Source organism: Cavia porcellus, unplaced genomic scaffold (assembly GCF_034190915.1).
Source record: "Cavia porcellus strain 051 isolate PalLab524CR breed Dunkin Hartley unplaced genomic scaffold, mCavPor4.1 scaffold_20, whole genome shotgun sequence".
Taxonomy (NCBI): Eukaryota; Metazoa; Chordata; class Mammalia; order Rodentia; family Caviidae; genus Cavia; species Cavia porcellus.
Genome location: NW_026947503.1, coordinates 47,726,733 through 47,743,944, shown reverse-complemented (window position 1 = coordinate 47,743,944; position 17,212 = coordinate 47,726,733). Strand labels below are relative to the sequence as shown.

The 17,212-nt window shown below is 38.6% G+C and overlaps 1 protein-coding gene and 1 long non-coding RNA gene across 5 annotated transcripts in view; one reads left to right on the top strand and one right to left on the bottom strand.

Moving 5' to 3' along the window:
- The window catches only part of Nol4 (nucleolar protein 4), a 300,071-nt gene extending 284,072 nt beyond the window's left edge, over nt 1-15,999 (bottom strand). For 3 of the 4 annotated variants that reach the window (XM_063231787.1, XM_003474094.5, XM_003474095.5), the window contains exon 1: nt 14,508-15,999. In XM_063231787.1, coding sequence (XP_063087857.1) covers nt 14,508-14,771 — 264 coding nt within the window. In that variant the 5' untranslated portion in view covers nt 14,772-15,999. Of the gene's footprint in view, nt 1-13,404; nt 13,519-14,507 lie in introns of those variants that run through there. The other variant, XM_013157255.3, reaches the window with a different exon arrangement.
- LOC134471796 (uncharacterized) overlaps nt 14,574-17,212 on the top strand; it is a 32,225-nt gene continuing 29,586 nt past the window's right edge. The window contains exon 1 of the long non-coding RNA XR_010041454.1: nt 14,574-14,714. This is a non-coding gene — a long non-coding RNA (uncharacterized LOC134471796). The remainder of the gene's footprint in view (nt 14,715-17,212) is intronic.

The following is a 17,212-nucleotide window of genomic DNA, read 5'->3' as shown; positions in this document are numbered from 1 at the left end:
GATTCCTGTAAGATCTTCAAAGGCTCCAAAGCTCAATCAACACACACACACACACACACACACACACACACACACACACAGAATACACTTTTAAATTTTAAAAAGGAGTCATTATAATTTAGTGGGAAGGGAGCTTTAAAATAGGAACTAAATAAAGCACCACATCATCTGTCAATGGTACCTGCATTACAGATACTTGATCAAACACATGTGAAGACACAAAAATAATCAAGACTGTACTAACTTTGGGAGATGATTGTTTTAAGTCAAAAGAATGGGATAGAAAATTATATTAAACTATTACTATGACTCTAAAACTATAGAGGAAAAGCTACCTTAGAAAATAATTCCTGAAGATGAGAGGGATAAGGTCAGCGAGGAAACTTGACACCAAGAAAGACCCAGTGGGCAGAAGGAAGAATTTCAGACAATCCATGGCATAGTGGCTCCATCTGGTTCCAGCCCTAATATCCTTCCTTTTCCACTTCCTGTCTTAATAGTTTTTCAGTAAATATTTGACTATCTTATTAATGACCATAATTTTACTATACATGCAGATTTTGAATGGAGCAAAACTGAAAATATTGAGTATAAAACCTAGTATTATTTCATACTGAAAGATATAAATATTGGCTATTTGTACCATGGGCAACAGTTCAGTCAGTATTTACTTTCTTGTTGGTCAAGTCTGTTAGAAATGCAAATAATCAAAAGGTACTTATTAAACACGGATATTAAGACGATGAAATACTAGTAAGTGATTAAGGTATCAATCAGGTGATTAAGGCATTACATATGGAAAAGTTTTCCCTCATAATAGGTATATACTTTTAGAAAATAATTAAGTTCTGTTATCATGATAATATTTTATTTTATAGACAGGTTAGATATTTGTATCTGTAATTCATATCTGTATGCCTGACCAAACATCAATTATTATTACTTTATTGATACATTAACCATAAAGCTCTTGATATCTATTGTGATTTTCAATATTCAGTTTTTAAAGTTGAAAGGCAACAAGATGATATATATAAACCTTAATTTTTCATCTAATGAATAATAATGTATATTTTCTACATTTCTCTGACAGAACAAAGATCTTTTCTTTACATATGGCTCCACTGATTGGCATTCCATATGTATAAACCTTTTGTAACACATTATAATTTCAGGTTGCAATTACATTAAAGCACAATGTAAAATTAGTCATTACTTGTAAGGCAAACTTGGTAGTGCAGAAACTTTCTGGGTCTTATTCTTTTCTCCAAGTTGTTTCTTATGGTTCACACTATCTATTTTGAGTCTTTATAATGTGTTGGATTTAAGTTTTTGCACTCATTTTTCATCACTTTATGAAATATTTAAATCACATATGTATATCATCCTAAACTAACAGAAAAGTGTCAGAAAAATATAAGAAATTCTATGACTACAATCAGTTTTATGTACACAAAGTATAAATAGTTACAAGGTAGCATTTATAAGTGAGCCTGTCCACTCCCTGGGAATAAGTCAGTCTGTCTACACAGAGAAAAGAGTGTTTTGGTTAATTCCCTAGCAAAGTCTCTTCAGAGAACTTTTATTATGTATTCAAGTATGTTACAGCCTAGTCTTATAGTATAGGGACCACTCTGTCTCTTTAAAACTGACATTGGATATCACCATACTAACTGTCTTGATTTTAAAGTTTATATTTTAAAAGGCGATATTAATTGAAAATTCCAGGATACATCATCATTAATATATCTCATGTATTGTCAATAGAGTAACAGAATTCATCCAAAGTTGCTATTCATAACACCTTCTTTATTAAGTAGAGAGACACTTATATTGAAATAGACATATTGATTTATATATGAAGATAAAGTCAGTCTTAGAAAAAATTTTCTCATTGAAGTAGATGAGCATGCCCCTTAATATTCTATGAAGTATGAACTCCTAGATAAATCCTTCTTTAATAGGTTGTTCAAGTAAATGTCACCCTACCTTTGTGCATTTTACTGCTAACTCTAAATTATCCTATGCCAAGTTACAAAGAACAAATAATGGCATTAATTATTTTGTAATTGTGCCTTTTATAGAGAAAAATAAATTACAAACCTAACAAAACTCCTTTTTAATCTCAAATAAACTATGTAAAAGGCGGCTCAAAGAAACCAATGACCCACATCTGATATTCAAGCAAACCTTTGCTATGAGATTTGAAAAATCTTATTTAATTAGGTCAATTGGGTAAAGCATGGCACTAATATGACCAAGCAAGGCATTAGATCCCCATATGGGCCATGTAGCTTTGCCCATGTCTCTAGATTAAACCCCTAAAGCTCTTCAACCATCTGCCAACTGTAGTGAGGTCAAGTGAGAACCAAGAGCAAGGATCCATGTGGTTCACCCCAGGCTCCTAAGTAACCCCATTCCCAGGCAGGCATCCACCAAAAGCAAACAAAGTCACTTCAAAACATTATTGGTGCAACTTATTTCAGTGGCTACAACTTTTGGGCCTCATGAAAACAGCCAATATTCTAACAATATTTTTCCTTTTTATTCTGAAAACACCGCTTAAATGGGGAAGCAAAAAACAACTAACAAAAAAAAACACCAGCTATCTGCCTTTGAGACAGGTTATTCCCTGTTACGGTTCCCAACTGCTTGAACTTAAACTCTGAATCTCCTTTTCAACCTTCTATTTTCTCGCAGCTCCAAAACACTTGAAAAAATTGCAACTGTGAGAATAACTACCACAAAAAAGTACTTGATTAAAATTAGAAGAGTGGAACATAAGAGCCTATTGAATAAACCACAGAGACAAAGGAAGAAAATCAAAATAAACACAAGTAGAAGGAGAAACCATGTCTTCCATTTCCCTCTAATATTGCAAAAAATGAAAAAGATCAATTACTTTTATTTTCCATAGTCTATTATTTTCAATATTCTGTTACCAAATGCTAGACAGGTTTTGAAAATGCAGTACATATATTAAAAAATAAAATGTGGAATAGTTGCTTCTAGTATATAATAATAAATGTCATATTTTGTTACATTTTCTATGAGTTATATTTTTGAAAAAATTTAAATGTAAATTAATTATAATTATGTTAATAATAACTTCTTTTGGTACGTGAACTTTTCTGGCTCCATCCTACTGTGAAAACCTAATTTAAAAAAAGCAAAGCACTTTATGTTTCATTTAGGAGAAAGCTGTAATATGATTAAATAATTTTAAATGAAAATATTAAGAAAAATAAAGGATATATACACATATATGTGTGTACATTATTTTATTAAATTCGAATGATTTTTTTCAAAATTATAAAAAATGACAACCTGCCTGTATTAAAGAGGAAAAAATCATTGAAATTGTCCCCATGTATATTTTAAATCACACATAATTTTAGTCAAATAAAACTTTCTAAAAAGGTTAACTTGTTTTATGATTTGGGAAAATTTGCATGAAAAGACTATGTAGTATTCATTTTTTATTGAGTAACAAATTACCCACAATAAGTACTTTAAATTTTCCCCAACATCGTCCTAGTTTCTGTGGGTTGCAAGAGCAGAATCCTTAAAGTGCGTCTTTGGCTTGGTTCCTAATGAAGCTTCAGTGAAGGTGGTGGCTATTCATGTTGTAGTTTGGGAAGTCTAGGAGGGGAAGCTCCATATCCAAACTCCCCCAGGTCATTGACAGAATTTATTTTCTTGTGCTTCTAGATCTCAGGTCTCTAATGTTTTGCTAACTGCGGGTCAAGTATGTGCTTGACATTCAGAAGCTGCTCTTAGCTTTTTTATTTTGACAGAACTTTCTCATCTATGACACATTTTGAAGCATCTATGTATTGTAGAATAATTAAATCTAGGAAATTAACAAATGCATTACATCACATAGTTATCACATTTGCAGTAAGAACACTTACCATCTTGTCTGGTTGCATTTCTTAAGAATATGCTATATCCTAACTTCAGTTACCATGCAGTACAATGGCTCTTTTGAATTCATTGCATCTAACTGTGATTACCCATCCTTTAGCCAACATCTCCTCCTTCACCACTTCCTTCTAACACACCTGGCTGTGGTAATCACCATTCTACTGTCCACTTCTATGAGATCAAATTATTTTATATGCATATGAGTAAAATCATGTAGTGTTTGTGCTTCTGTGCCTAGCTTTTTCACTTAACATAATGTCCTTCAGGTTCATGCATGTTGTCACAAATGACAAGATTTAACTCATTATCACTGAATAGTATTCCACTGTGCTGTATGTTTATCTCACTATATACAAAAGTTAACTCAAATTGTATTTAAAATTTAAATGTACCTGAATCTTTAAAATTAGTAATAGAAAATAGAGGAAAAAATTCTATAATATTAATCAGTCTGATCACATGTATTTTAGATATGGCCTCAATATAAACAAAAGCAAAAGTAGACAAAATAGATTTTACTTTGGACTCAAAAGCTTCTACACAGCACAGGGAACCACCAACCAAGTCAAAGCACAACCTATAAAATGTGTGAAAATATTTCCAAATCATATACCTGAGAAGGGATTAGTATCCAAAATATATAAAGAACTCAAACAACTCAATTAATTAATAACCCATTTAAATATGGGAAAAATATCTGAACAGATATTTCTCAAAAGAAGACATATAAATGTCCATCAGGTATGTGAAAAAATAACCTCTATAATTTATATGCAAATGCAAACAAAAGTATAAGAAGCTGTTACCTCACTGTAATAATTATGGCTATTACCAAAAAACAAAACATAACAAGTGTTGGTGATGATGTAGAAGATGAGGACCCTCACACAGTTAGAAGAAAAGTAATTAGTATAGTCATTATAGAAAACAATATGGATGTTTCTCAAAATTGAAGAAGTCACCATATATTGCAGCATTTCCAAACTAAAATCTGAATATAAAGAACTAGGTGTACTCTCCGTTTTATAGAAAGACCCTTCATAATGCCCCTAATAGGGAGTCAAGCTAAGTGCTTTCAGATCTTATGCACACTCCTCTCCATTTCAGCAAGAGAGAACTTCTCTTGCATTGAGCATATTTAGAGTTTTGTATGAATGTGACTACTTTTGCCATCGACCCGGGGGAAAAATTCCCTGCTTTTAAAAAGAGACCCAACAGAAAGAACCTATTTTCTTAAAGCCGACCTTAACTGCATACAGAACAACTGTGACAGTGTTGGCTCATCACACTCCTAGGTGCTGCCCACACTCATAGAGGAAGAGATTATACGAGAGTGATAGTCATTTAGGAAGCATCCTAGGATTCTGCCTGTCACAGGGTATCAAAATTAAAGAAAAACAGGGACTCTTCATGGTAGACAGAGAATGAAAGAAACTGAAGCAAGAAACATTTTGGGATAAGGTTTGGAATGCTGACTGCCTTAAGGCATAGACGCCATACTTTTTTTTAAATCCACATTTTATTAGTTTATGTTGCTTATATAGATTAATTGATCTCATTTCAGCAGATTTGTACATGAGTATAATGTGCTTTGATCATTCCCCTTCATCTCTGTCACAACTTTCTCCACTGGTTTCACATTTTTTGACATGGTTTCAGTTCATGTCATAGGTTCATCCCCTTCATCCACACTTACAATCTCCTAAACTCCATGTTTTAGTGGATACATGAAATTTGCCTTTCACTTTACAAAGGTATAAGTTGGAGTAAGTATGCTATATATAGTGCTTCGGTTGGAATTTTAGGTTTCTTCAGTGGCAATGCTTCATAGCTGCAGATGTAGTCATACGACTCAGAGGTTAACAGTTCTCAAGTCAAAAAGGAGGAGGAGGAAGAGAAGGAGGATCTGTTTATTATAATGTGACTCATATTTCCTTTCAAGTGTCTTAAATCTATTTTTTTAAGTTTCACAGAATCTATTTCTTAATATTTTCTTAGAATTAATAGACTAAGATGTGTGTAGCATGATTCAATGACTTGGTAACATGAAACAACTGAGATACGGTGATTCAAAGCTTGATAATCATATTTTAATGCTTGTATAGTATTTTAAGCAACCTATTGACTCAAATGAACTATGCAACTTTTATTCTTTATTTATGTGATTTCTACTTTGTAGCCCTTATAAATCACTAAGAGATAGTAAGTACTCACATGACCATCTAAATCATAATATCCTCACACAAATATTTTTGGTAGCTACCATTCACTAAAAAATGAAATCTAAGCTCTAGGTTGGCACTAGTGTCTCCCCAAAATTTCCCTCCTGCCTATCATTCCCAACTTATTCTGAACTAAAGTCTGCACTTCCCCAATAGTCTATACACTATCCCCTAAACATGTTCTGGATAAAATAATTCCTCCTCTGCTACAAACATGCATAATTGTTTTATGGACACCATGAATCTGCATGGTTACATCATTACATTAAAGTTATGACAGTTAATTAAAGAAGTACCCCTTGAATTGCAGGAGGCCATATTTCAGCGGGAGTGCAAAGCCTTTTCTGCAGTGTTCAATGTGTGGCAATGTGTACTATGCACTAGAATGGCAGGTATATACACATTCAAGTATATGCACATTCAAGGGAACTATAAGATGATTTATGGAAGTAAAGAAGATATATATATATATATATTTTAATCTGTCTTATGTATTTTTACCTTTAATATATTTTGTAATATGTTAAAAATGGTACAGTAGTATACACATGCAGTTTGCAATATTAGAAATATGTTTGCTTTTAAAAAGTAACTGTGGATCCAGTTGAAATAGTGTTTTATGCCAAGATGTGTGCTTTTTGGAAATTTGTCTTAAATTCAAATATAATTTTATATATATAAAGCATTAATATAATTATTAATTGAATCACATTCAAGACTTGAGGTTGCCTAAAAAAGGTGTACAACCATTGAAAAGATCTAAATAGGAAATAAAGTTACAAGTTTCTTAGCCCTAAAAGAGCACATTTGTGCACCACTGTTTGGGTCTGAAAAATGCTGCAACTTCTATGTAAAACAATACTATAGTTCCCTAAGAATTAAAATTACAACTACCATAGGATTCTGCAATCTTTACTTCTGAGTATACAGCCCAAAGAAACTAAAAGCAGTGTCTACAAGAAATATTTGCAGATCCATGTTCACAGCTGTATTATTCACAAAAGAAGTAGAGGCAACAAAATATTTTCCAGCATAGGAATGTATTAACAAAACATGGTATTTACCTATATGGGAATATTATTCAACCTTAAGGAAAGAAATCTGTCATATTTCACAACATAGATAAATCTTGACATTAAGCTAAGTAAAATTAGTCATAAAAAATAAATACTAAATGAGGCAGAATAGTGGTGGTCCTGGAGAAAGATGAAAGTGGGAAATTGCTATTTAATGATTACAGAGTTTCAGGTTTTTTTTTTTCTTTTTTTTTTTTCTTTTTTTTATCGGTACCGGGGATCGAACTCACGACGCCTGCTTGCAAGGCAGGCGCTTATGCTGCTGAGCTAAATCTCCAGCCCCCTAGAGCTTCAGTTTTATAAGATGAAAATGTACTGGAGATATGTTTCATAAAATACTTCCACATTTAACTTTACAATTAAATACTTAAAATTATCAATTTTCTGTTCTATGTTTTTGTAAAGCAAAACAGACACTTGGGTGGCCTGACAAAGACATGAATTAAGAGACACGGATGTAAATATAATGAGAAAGTTCACATGGGGTGGTAAATAAAAATGTTCTAAGACTAATGTTGCATAAGACTGGAGGATAATTTTTATTCTGTTAATACTGACCACCAACAATAAATACATCACATAGTATATCAAGTACTGGAAATTAAATTGCTTCCTTCAAAACAATTTTAGGAAAAATTACCAAATTACTGAGCAACTGAATGGCATGGCATGGAATGGTATGGTATGGTATGGTATGGTGTGGTATGGTGTGGAATGGTGTGGTATGGTATGAAACTGATGGCTTTAGGTGATATTAAGTTGGTAGAATCAACAGTAGTGCACCAAGCACTGGCTATAAGGAGAGAGGGAAATGTACAGATAACTGTTACATACATTTTTATATATAAGCTAGCAAATTGTGTCACTTATGGAGAAAGGATACTTAAAAAGTGATGCCAGCTTGGTAGACCTAGGATGTGAGGCTGAAGAGAAAAAGTAATTTTTATATAGTAAGTTGAGGTGCTTCAAAATGTCTTGGTAGAAATACCAAGCCAAAAAAAAAAAAAAATATTCATAGTTCTGATGTGGATTCACACAGTTCTGAAGATTCACATTAAATCAACCCAAACAGACATGAGTGAAGCCATGGATATGAATCTAGTTACCCAGAAGAAATATAGGGTAAGGAAACAATACAATTATAACTTAGTAAAACTATTTAATTTTAAGGATGAAGTAAATAATTCATGAAGTTGGTTAAAAAGATTTGCCTTAGAATTTTATAGAGCTCAATCAATATCTATGAGGCTCTGAGTGAAACAGTAAATAAATATATGTAATTGGTTAAGTTTGTCATCAATTGCACAAAAGTCTCAAGAAAGAGATTATATGAACCATTCTTTAGGGGAAAAATGTTGATCAGAAATCAGAGCTAGTCAAATAAAACAAATCAGAATTCCAAACAAAAACCAGGTGAAAGAACAGATGATAAGCATATAGATATGAACAAAAGAAATCAGCCATGGGGACCATATTATGTACTTTAAAATAAATATAAACATATGAACAAAATTGCATAATATAAATAAGATATGTAATATATAATAATTATAATATAATGAATGCAATGTAATGAACCAAGAGCAAAATAACAAGGAAGGACTGGAACTGAAAATGCTTGCTTTTATATCATTAGAGAAAGCCAATGACAATGTTTAAAATTAAAATTTGCATAAAAATGAAATTCAATTTCTTGATTTTTAAAAACCTTCTCTATTAGCTTTTATGTACCAGAAATTCATTGAATTTCATATATTTTGTTATTTTGGTAAAATCATATTTTATTATTGTTATTTAACATATGATTTTTATTACAATTTTGAGAATTTCCTGCTGTACATACCTAGCGATCAATCATCATATCTAAACTGCTTTTGATAGAGTGAGAGAGAGCATGCCGTTCCTAACTAGGTGAAGTAGGTATACCTAGATGAGAAATTTGGCAGATTTTTTAATTTCTTTTCACTTCATTTAAATTTTTTAAATAGAGTACAATCATTTTTACAAAAAGTAATGTTATTTTCCAAAAATAGAATAGGCAGAACAAATATGTGAATAACATATATGTCTGCATACATAGGTACCTTATGCTTTAACTCTATGTTGCAATGCGATTCTTAGTTCATAACATATGTATAATTATAATTATATTCTGCTGTCTGTATTTTGTTAATAATAGTTTTTAAAGTTTCTATTTTCCCAATTTTTACTATGGGCCAGGCATTTACTACTGATATCACATGCTTTCACACATACATGCATGAATTACTGTATCATTTTCTTAGATATAAGCATACATAGTATATAGTATTACAGATTATCATACAATACTATTTAGGCAACTATCATTACTGATATTGAACTAAAGGAAAACCACATGTTTAGCTAAGAAATTTTACCTAGCTCACAGCTCCAGATAATTACCATTGCCAGGATATAAATCTTGCTATACTCTGCCCACTATACCATGTTTCTTGTTATATATTGTTTCCATTGAGTTTACATTGTCACTCAAATATTATGAAAATATATCTAATGTAAGCCACATTAGGTTCACCTTGATCTTTCCTAGTTAGACAATATTCAGCACCTTTTAGGAAAATGTCTTATTATGACTCTGATACAGGATTGAAACTGCTGTAAGTTCTGTGACTGTATTCCTGTATTTGCTTCCTCAACTTTCCTCCAATCCGTGGAGTGGGTCTACAGAGTAAAATCATGATGAGTAGAATCCTGGTTGACCTCAGAAACTTATAGAAGGAAAGCAGACACATGCTGAATCTTTCCCCTCACCCTCCATTGTGGTACTACTAAGACAAGGCAGAACCATCAATGTACAAGTCAAGAACCATTTTTCTAGGAATTAAGTATGGGGTGGTTCCATATACAAACAGGGTACAATTTCTTATGTTTAGTAGAGTTACAAAGTCTCTTGCCCCTTAATACTCACACCAGAGTTCCCTATGAAGTAAAGGTACCCAGTGTTTTCTAAAGGCAGACACAGACACTGTGTAAGGGACTTGACATAAGATGATTGATTCTTCACAACTCCACACGGAACCCCTAAAGTCACCTAATAAACCATATGGCTCGTATTCCTTCCCAGGACTTGTTTAACCTGGAAATCTCATGCTATAGTGTCTCCTACAGTACTTGTCTATTGACAGTAAAGCCCATAGTGAAAGTATAGAAAATTGGCAAAAAATGTTTCTATTTCAGTGACCAAGATTATGGTTTTCCCTTCTCTTTCCTCCTCTTTGATCTCAGTAGCACATAGATCAAGGCCTCATATGTAGGAAGTGTGCCTGAGGCATGGAGTTAGAAAAGGTGGAAATGTATACAGATTACTCATGAGGTATTCTTTCTTACATTCTGATGTAGCACAAGGGGTTTATAACCAAAACTATGGTCAGAGAACCAAAAAAGCTCTGTTTATGAACTGGCCAATGAATGTTCATTTTAATCACTGTACAGTAATCAATTAGTAATATGCACACAGCAAGAACAATATGAACTCTGAAGCTACAAATTGTAGAGCTGAATAAATCACCATTTTAAAATAATATAACTAAAGATAATGCATATTTATTTCTGGATGATAATTCATTTTTGTTTCATAGTGGAGAAAATATACAAAACAATTTTAGACCTTAGTGTCTATTCCTACATCTGTATCAAGAAAAATGTTACTCATAGTATTTAATTATATAATTTCAATATTCAATGCTTTGCTTAAGACCAAAAGACTGTAACATGAGCTTACCAACTTTCTTTTGGTGTTTTAAACAATTCAATTTTTAAAATACAAGACAATGCATTAGTCATATTATTAAAAGAAATGTACAATATTTTTTTTATTTACCATTCATAGGATTAAGTGATGACACTGTCTTGGTAATTTAGATCCTAAGTATGATGTTTCAACTAATTGTTGCCAAAAATACAAAATTTTAATCAGTATCAAAAGCTTCTAAGACCAAATTCAACTAGAACTACCAAAGGAATAAAATACAGTAACCTTAGTTATGCTTATTTAAAATTATCATTAATTGGAAGTTGGTTATAATCAGAGTTAGACATTTGCTGTGTCTTTTTCAGATCTATTTTTGGTTACTCATCATTTTATTCTTCTAAATTTCTACCCTTTTAGTGAAAAAAAATAAAAATAATAGTGACAATATGGAAAAGAAACAGATGGGATGCTCAACAAATTGCATATGTGCACACAAGTGTGGGTCCCATTCCAGATCTAAAATGGCTGAGTTGCAGGATGATGTTGCCTGGTGACCAAATAGTATCTCCTCGGCCACACAGCAATCTAAACATCAGAGACAGATAGGTCCCCTTAGCTTCAGAAAGCCAGGACAAATATTAAAGGGCATATTTATTTTTGCCAGTGGTCAAAGGTTTTTATTTTAAGTCAGTTGTCATGTGTTTGATTTTATCATCAGTTATGTTTAAGGTTGAGGGGTAAAAGGATTTGCAGAGCCATATCTATTCTTCTGGGAAAATAAGAGGCAGACCTAAGCTTCTTTAACTATGAAACTAATAGTCTTGTTACAATTAAGTCTATGGGGGTGTGTCTACTCTGCTCTTGTATAACCTCCCAGTTGCTATCTGTCTCCTTTTCTTTCATTAAACTAAAGTAGTTAATTAGCCCAGGCCTGTCCTCTCCCCTTTCTCTTTCCCTTTTCACAGTAGTAATGATGGCTAATTATCAGCAGCAGTGGATCACTGCAACGTCAGGAGTACAGCATCTCTCACTGACAGCAAAACCAGCTACAAGGAACCCTGAAACCTCAAGGGCTCAGAATGATTCTTAGACTACTTGAAAACACCATTCAAATGCAGCACTTCATTTCAACGAATACACACTATTGATTTAAAACAAAATACATTTTTGTCTTCTTGGTAATTGCACTCCTGCTATTATGAAGAAAAATCAACACGTTTAAAGGGAGCGATAATCTGAGATGTAAAGAATGGATAAAAGGAATTTTTATTTATTTTTTTAAGTCAATGAAATGATGATTGGCTGTCTCTCAGAGAAGGTGGAGCCTATAATTCTATGTCAGGAGCAGTAGAAAAATTTCATAAAGAGGAAAAGAAGAATTCGTGAATTAAAAACCTCTTCAACATTTCAAAACAGGTTTGAATGAAAAGCAGACCTCTTAAATATTACATCAAAATCATTATCTGTATTCCACCTGACAGATAACATCTTCTCCCATAAATATATGGAATCTCTACTGAAAAGGGAAGCACGTGTCACTGTATTATTACTCCTGGACTTGTCACTCCATAGTACAAATCTAAGCAGTTCTTTAATCATTCTGCATTAATTTTTGACTGAAAATATTAGCATTAGAGCATGTGAATAATGGTTTCATGACTGGTCTCCATGATTGTTTTAGTGCCTCTAAAATCATGACAAAATTCATGTTATTTAGATTCTTAACTATTATTTGTAAAGGACACATGTGTTAACACATATAGCAGATGCAGACATATCTGTGCAAATATAAACTCGTTGATTCCATACACCAATGAAACTATCTGACAATTTAACAAGGGCACCTAAATTTAACATAAAAAGAACAAAAAACCAAATTTCTAGCTAGCAACGTTTATATATACATACATATTCTGTAACATATTAAGTAAATTCATCTTAAGTAAGTTCATCTTAAATTATTCTGCTCATTCAAATAGAATTCTAATTTGCTTTGTGTATAAATTATTTTATCAAGTTCTTAATGTTACTGTTGACACCAATGAATCAAAGCAATTCATTCTCTACAACCGACTTCTGGCTGGAGCAGTTGTAAATAAACCTCAGTTCTAATTCCTGCCAGCCTAGTCCTCATCATTTAGCAAAGCAAGACAATAATCCCACCATTGTCTTTAGCAGTTCCACATGTTAAAGAAGACGACCACATTTATAAATCTATCTCCTAGCAATCTTCCAACAATAGCACATTAAAAATAAAACAACTTCCATGGGTTTCCATTTCACCTTTATTTCCATCTCCCATCTTCCATACAAATTCCAGAAGAGTGCACCTCCTTCGAACACTATTCTTAATTGCTCTTAGGGAAAACACAAGCTGCTTCCCCAACAGGTCCTCCAAATATTGCTCTGAAAAGCCTTGCATATGCATATTTCCAATTTATTATACCTCCGGTGGAGACAGAAGTAGCACAGCCTTGGAGACACCTCCTTCCTAGCATGCTCCGGGAACACCGCACAGGGAAACAGTGCTGCGAAGGGAGGGAGGCGGGAGCCAAAGCTCAAGAAATGTCAGAGAGGCAGAAATACAAAGGGTTCCAGATCGCCTCGCCACCTTTACTCCAGACAAGCACCCTCCGCGGCACGAGGCTGCGAGGTCTCCTGCATCCGATCTGCAATCCTACTTGCAGCGCTCAGATACCATCTTCCGGTAGAACAGAGCCAGGCTGCCGCAGCTCCGCAGCCCCGCTGGCATCTGCGTGCCAGGCTGAGGTGCCCTGGGCTCTCAGCGCCAGGACCAGCTCCGTGGCCAAGACACCAGAGCCACCCCAGAAAGAGGAAGAACTGCACACGGCATCCGATCGCGCCCCAACCGTCTCCCTTTGTTGTTCATCATCTAGTTGCCGCTTTATTTGTGCAGCGGGCCAGTGAGGCAGGGGATGGGGGTGGGGAGGCGGGGAAGAAGCATCTCCACCACCTTATCTACCATCTCAGCAGTCGGGGCCACATCTCGGGAGCGATCCGGGCGGGCCGACTGCCCCGGGTCTCCCCAGCGGCTGTCTAACAATAAAACCTGATAAGCGTCCTGGGGGAAGCCCCACAGGCACTCTGGCCACACGAAGGCTTTGTGCCAATGAGCACACACTGTGGACGATCGATCAGAACCGTCCTTTATCAGAGTGTGTGGCCGGGCTTGCAGCCTGGCCTTCGATGCGCGCTGGTGGCGGCGCTGGGACACGCGCCAGGCGCCCGGCGAGGGACGTGGGACAATGGCCCGGCCCGAGGACTCCGCCCGACCCGGGCAGGGAGCTGCGGCAGCGGTCCGGTCCGGCTCCGGAGCTGCGCTGCCGCTTTAAAATAAAGGACCACAAAGACTCCTGGTGCGGAAACCGCGCCCGGCTAGCGCGAGTGGGGACGACTTGGGGAGGGGGTTGAGGAGGGTGGGGGCACACGAGCCAACGGTGGCTCGCGGCTCCCCCGCGCTCCCCCCTCTCCTCCCTCCCCGCCAGGCTGCTCGGGCAGACAAATAACAGAGGAAGGCGAGTCACTCACCGTGGTCTTGACGGGCACGTAGAGCACTTGCTTGGCGCCGCCGCCTCCCCCGCGGACCTCGTCCGGCTGGCCCAGCTGGAAGCCCTTCGATTTGACCCAGAATTTAAATTTGGCGTTGTCCGTGGAGCTCGACTCGGATCCGTTGAGGAGCTGGACGATCCGCTCGTATTTTTTACGGGTCACCGTCTTGGTCTTGCCTGAGTCCCCGTAAGTCCTGAGGCACCAGTCCTGGAACTGGCGGTACATGTCGCGCTCGCTCTCCATGTTCCCTGCGCCCGGCCGCCCGCCGGATGCTCCCAGCGCACTTCGCACCTGTTCACCCTGGGCTCATGAAAAATGCAGCCCGGGCCACGATGTGGGGACGCGAGGTCCCGGCCGCCGCGGGAGCCTGCTTCGGGTGGGGTGGTGTGGGGTGGGGTGGGGTGGAGGGAGGAACGGGGCGCGGGGAGGAGGGTCCGGTTGGGCACCAGCAATCAATGCCCTGTGCTACAAGTCTGGCTCATTCGTAATTTGCAACGGATGTCTCAGCCGCTGTTCCCGTCCTCCTAGGGATCGGTCTCTTTAATATTGTGTGACCAGGACCATCCCAACAGCATCTGGCCCGGAGGAGCAAGGGTTTTTGAATAATTAAAATCCCATTCGTTGGTTTATTAAAAATCCCAATATTGACTTGGGGAGGTCCCTGGAGTCTCGGCCCCGGGCTGCGTCCCGGGCAGGGCAGGTGGAGCTGGAGCGCAGCGCCACCGCCCCGCGCGCGCCCCACAAGCGTCCCCAGCCGAGGCCCGCGGGCCAGGAGCGAACGCTGCGCCTCTCCCGAAAGCCGGCCCGACCAGGCGCCTGCGATTCCCGGAGGACACCCAGGTCCCCCGGCTCTCCTTCCCTGGGGTCTTGCTCCTCTTCGGCCTCCTCTGCCACAGGCGTTGAGGGACTAGAGAGAGAGAAAGTTCTTACCTGACATGTTTGTAAGCCTATCAAATCCTGTTTTACAGGAATCTTAAGAAACCAAGGTGTTTCAAAATGTCATTTCTTCATATGCATTGGGCTGAATTCCGGTCCCGCGTGGAGATTCTAGGAGTTAAAGTCTCAGAAATTCAGAGTATTCCTGGAGATGTGGCTAGTTGTATAAGAGAGATGTAGTGCCCCAAACAGAGATCGGATCCAGGGAAACGCATCACGCGAAGGCAGGCCGCCGGCTGCGGGTCTCCCGGGTAGTGATGGGGCCCCAGACAGGACCCTTTTGGTTTCCACTGAAGTGGGCACGAGATGTAGAAGTAAGTTTATGGTGCAGATGCTTGAACGTCTTTGCAGGAGATTAAAATACAGAGAGAGACCTTCCCCTTGCTTGGTCACAGTTTGCTGTTCACACGGGAGGTTTCCGTTGCCTACTTCCCCCCTGTACGTCATGGACACCCCCTGCACCGCTCAGAGTAGCCAAATCTGAGTTCCTCCGGACGATTTTCCCCAGCAGATGAAGTCAGCGGTTCCTCCATTCGGGATTTCCATCCGCTGGTTACAAGGCTGGACATGGGGGAGTTCCCATCCTCGGCGCGCAGTGGCCGCGGCCGCTCCTCTTTATTCTACTCTCCGCCGAGGCCCGCGCCCGTCCCAGGGAGCGGCTCTGCCGGGAAGGCGACCCGACCCGTGCCCGGCTCCCGGTCGGCGTCCGAGCCACGACCGCCACTCCTCGTCCTCTCCCAGACGCTACAGCCCAGAACAGCTAGCCGGGCGGAGTGTTGGTGCCCACCGCGCCGCAGCTCGTCCCGGCACTTGCAAATGGTCAGTGGCTCCCGCTCGGCCAGGCTGAGTGTGTGCGCGTGTGTGAGCAAGGGAACGAGGGTGTGCGGTGCGCGGGGGTGCGCTGTGTGTGCGCGCGTCTCCGGGAAGGTCTCGCGGCCGCTGGAGCCGGGACTGACAGCCCGGGCGGTGCGCGAGCAGCTCCACACACTAAACCTCTCGCCTCTCCCCTCACCCCCACCCCTCCCACTCCCCTCTCCTCCCACCCCCTCCCCACCCCCCTCGGCCCCTTCCAAGCTCTCTGATTGGCCAATGGGACAAAAGTTTCTGTGGAGACGGCTGGGCGCTGACGTCACGGGCAGAATTGTCCCATTTAGGGATCCCGGGGGCAGTGCGCATGCTGCAGGCTGCAGGTTAGAGGCAGGAGGAGCTAGCAGCGGACCGGGCGGCAGCCAGGTGGCAGAAAGGAGCACGCAGCATCCAGGTGGGGGGACGACTCCAGCAGGGTTTCCATGGAGATTTCCTCTGGGTCTAGCCTAAAAACAGCAGATCAGCTGACACCATTAGCTCAGGACCTAATTACTGCTTATTGGAGCAACAAATGAGGGAGAGGGCCAGCTGCAAAGGAAGAGTTTTATCCCCCTCCATCTTCTCCTTTCTCCCCCTCTCTCCATCGCTCTTGAGTCCCGGGTGAATTCTCATTAACTTGCAAGATTCCTGCAACAACAGGCTTCACTTCTCCTGTGGCCACCCTGACAGCATTTATTCCTTTTTACTTCCTTCTTTTGTATAAAAAAATACAAAAATAAATCAATTGTCCTGAGTCCTTGAATCTCTGTCCAATAAATATTAGGCCAAGAGAACTCAGAGAACATTGTCAAATAGAAGTCACTGTGAATCTAATGTGTACTGGGGGTGGATGAGGAGATCACTTTTAATTTATTGAATCAGTTATTTACCTTTAGGTCTTC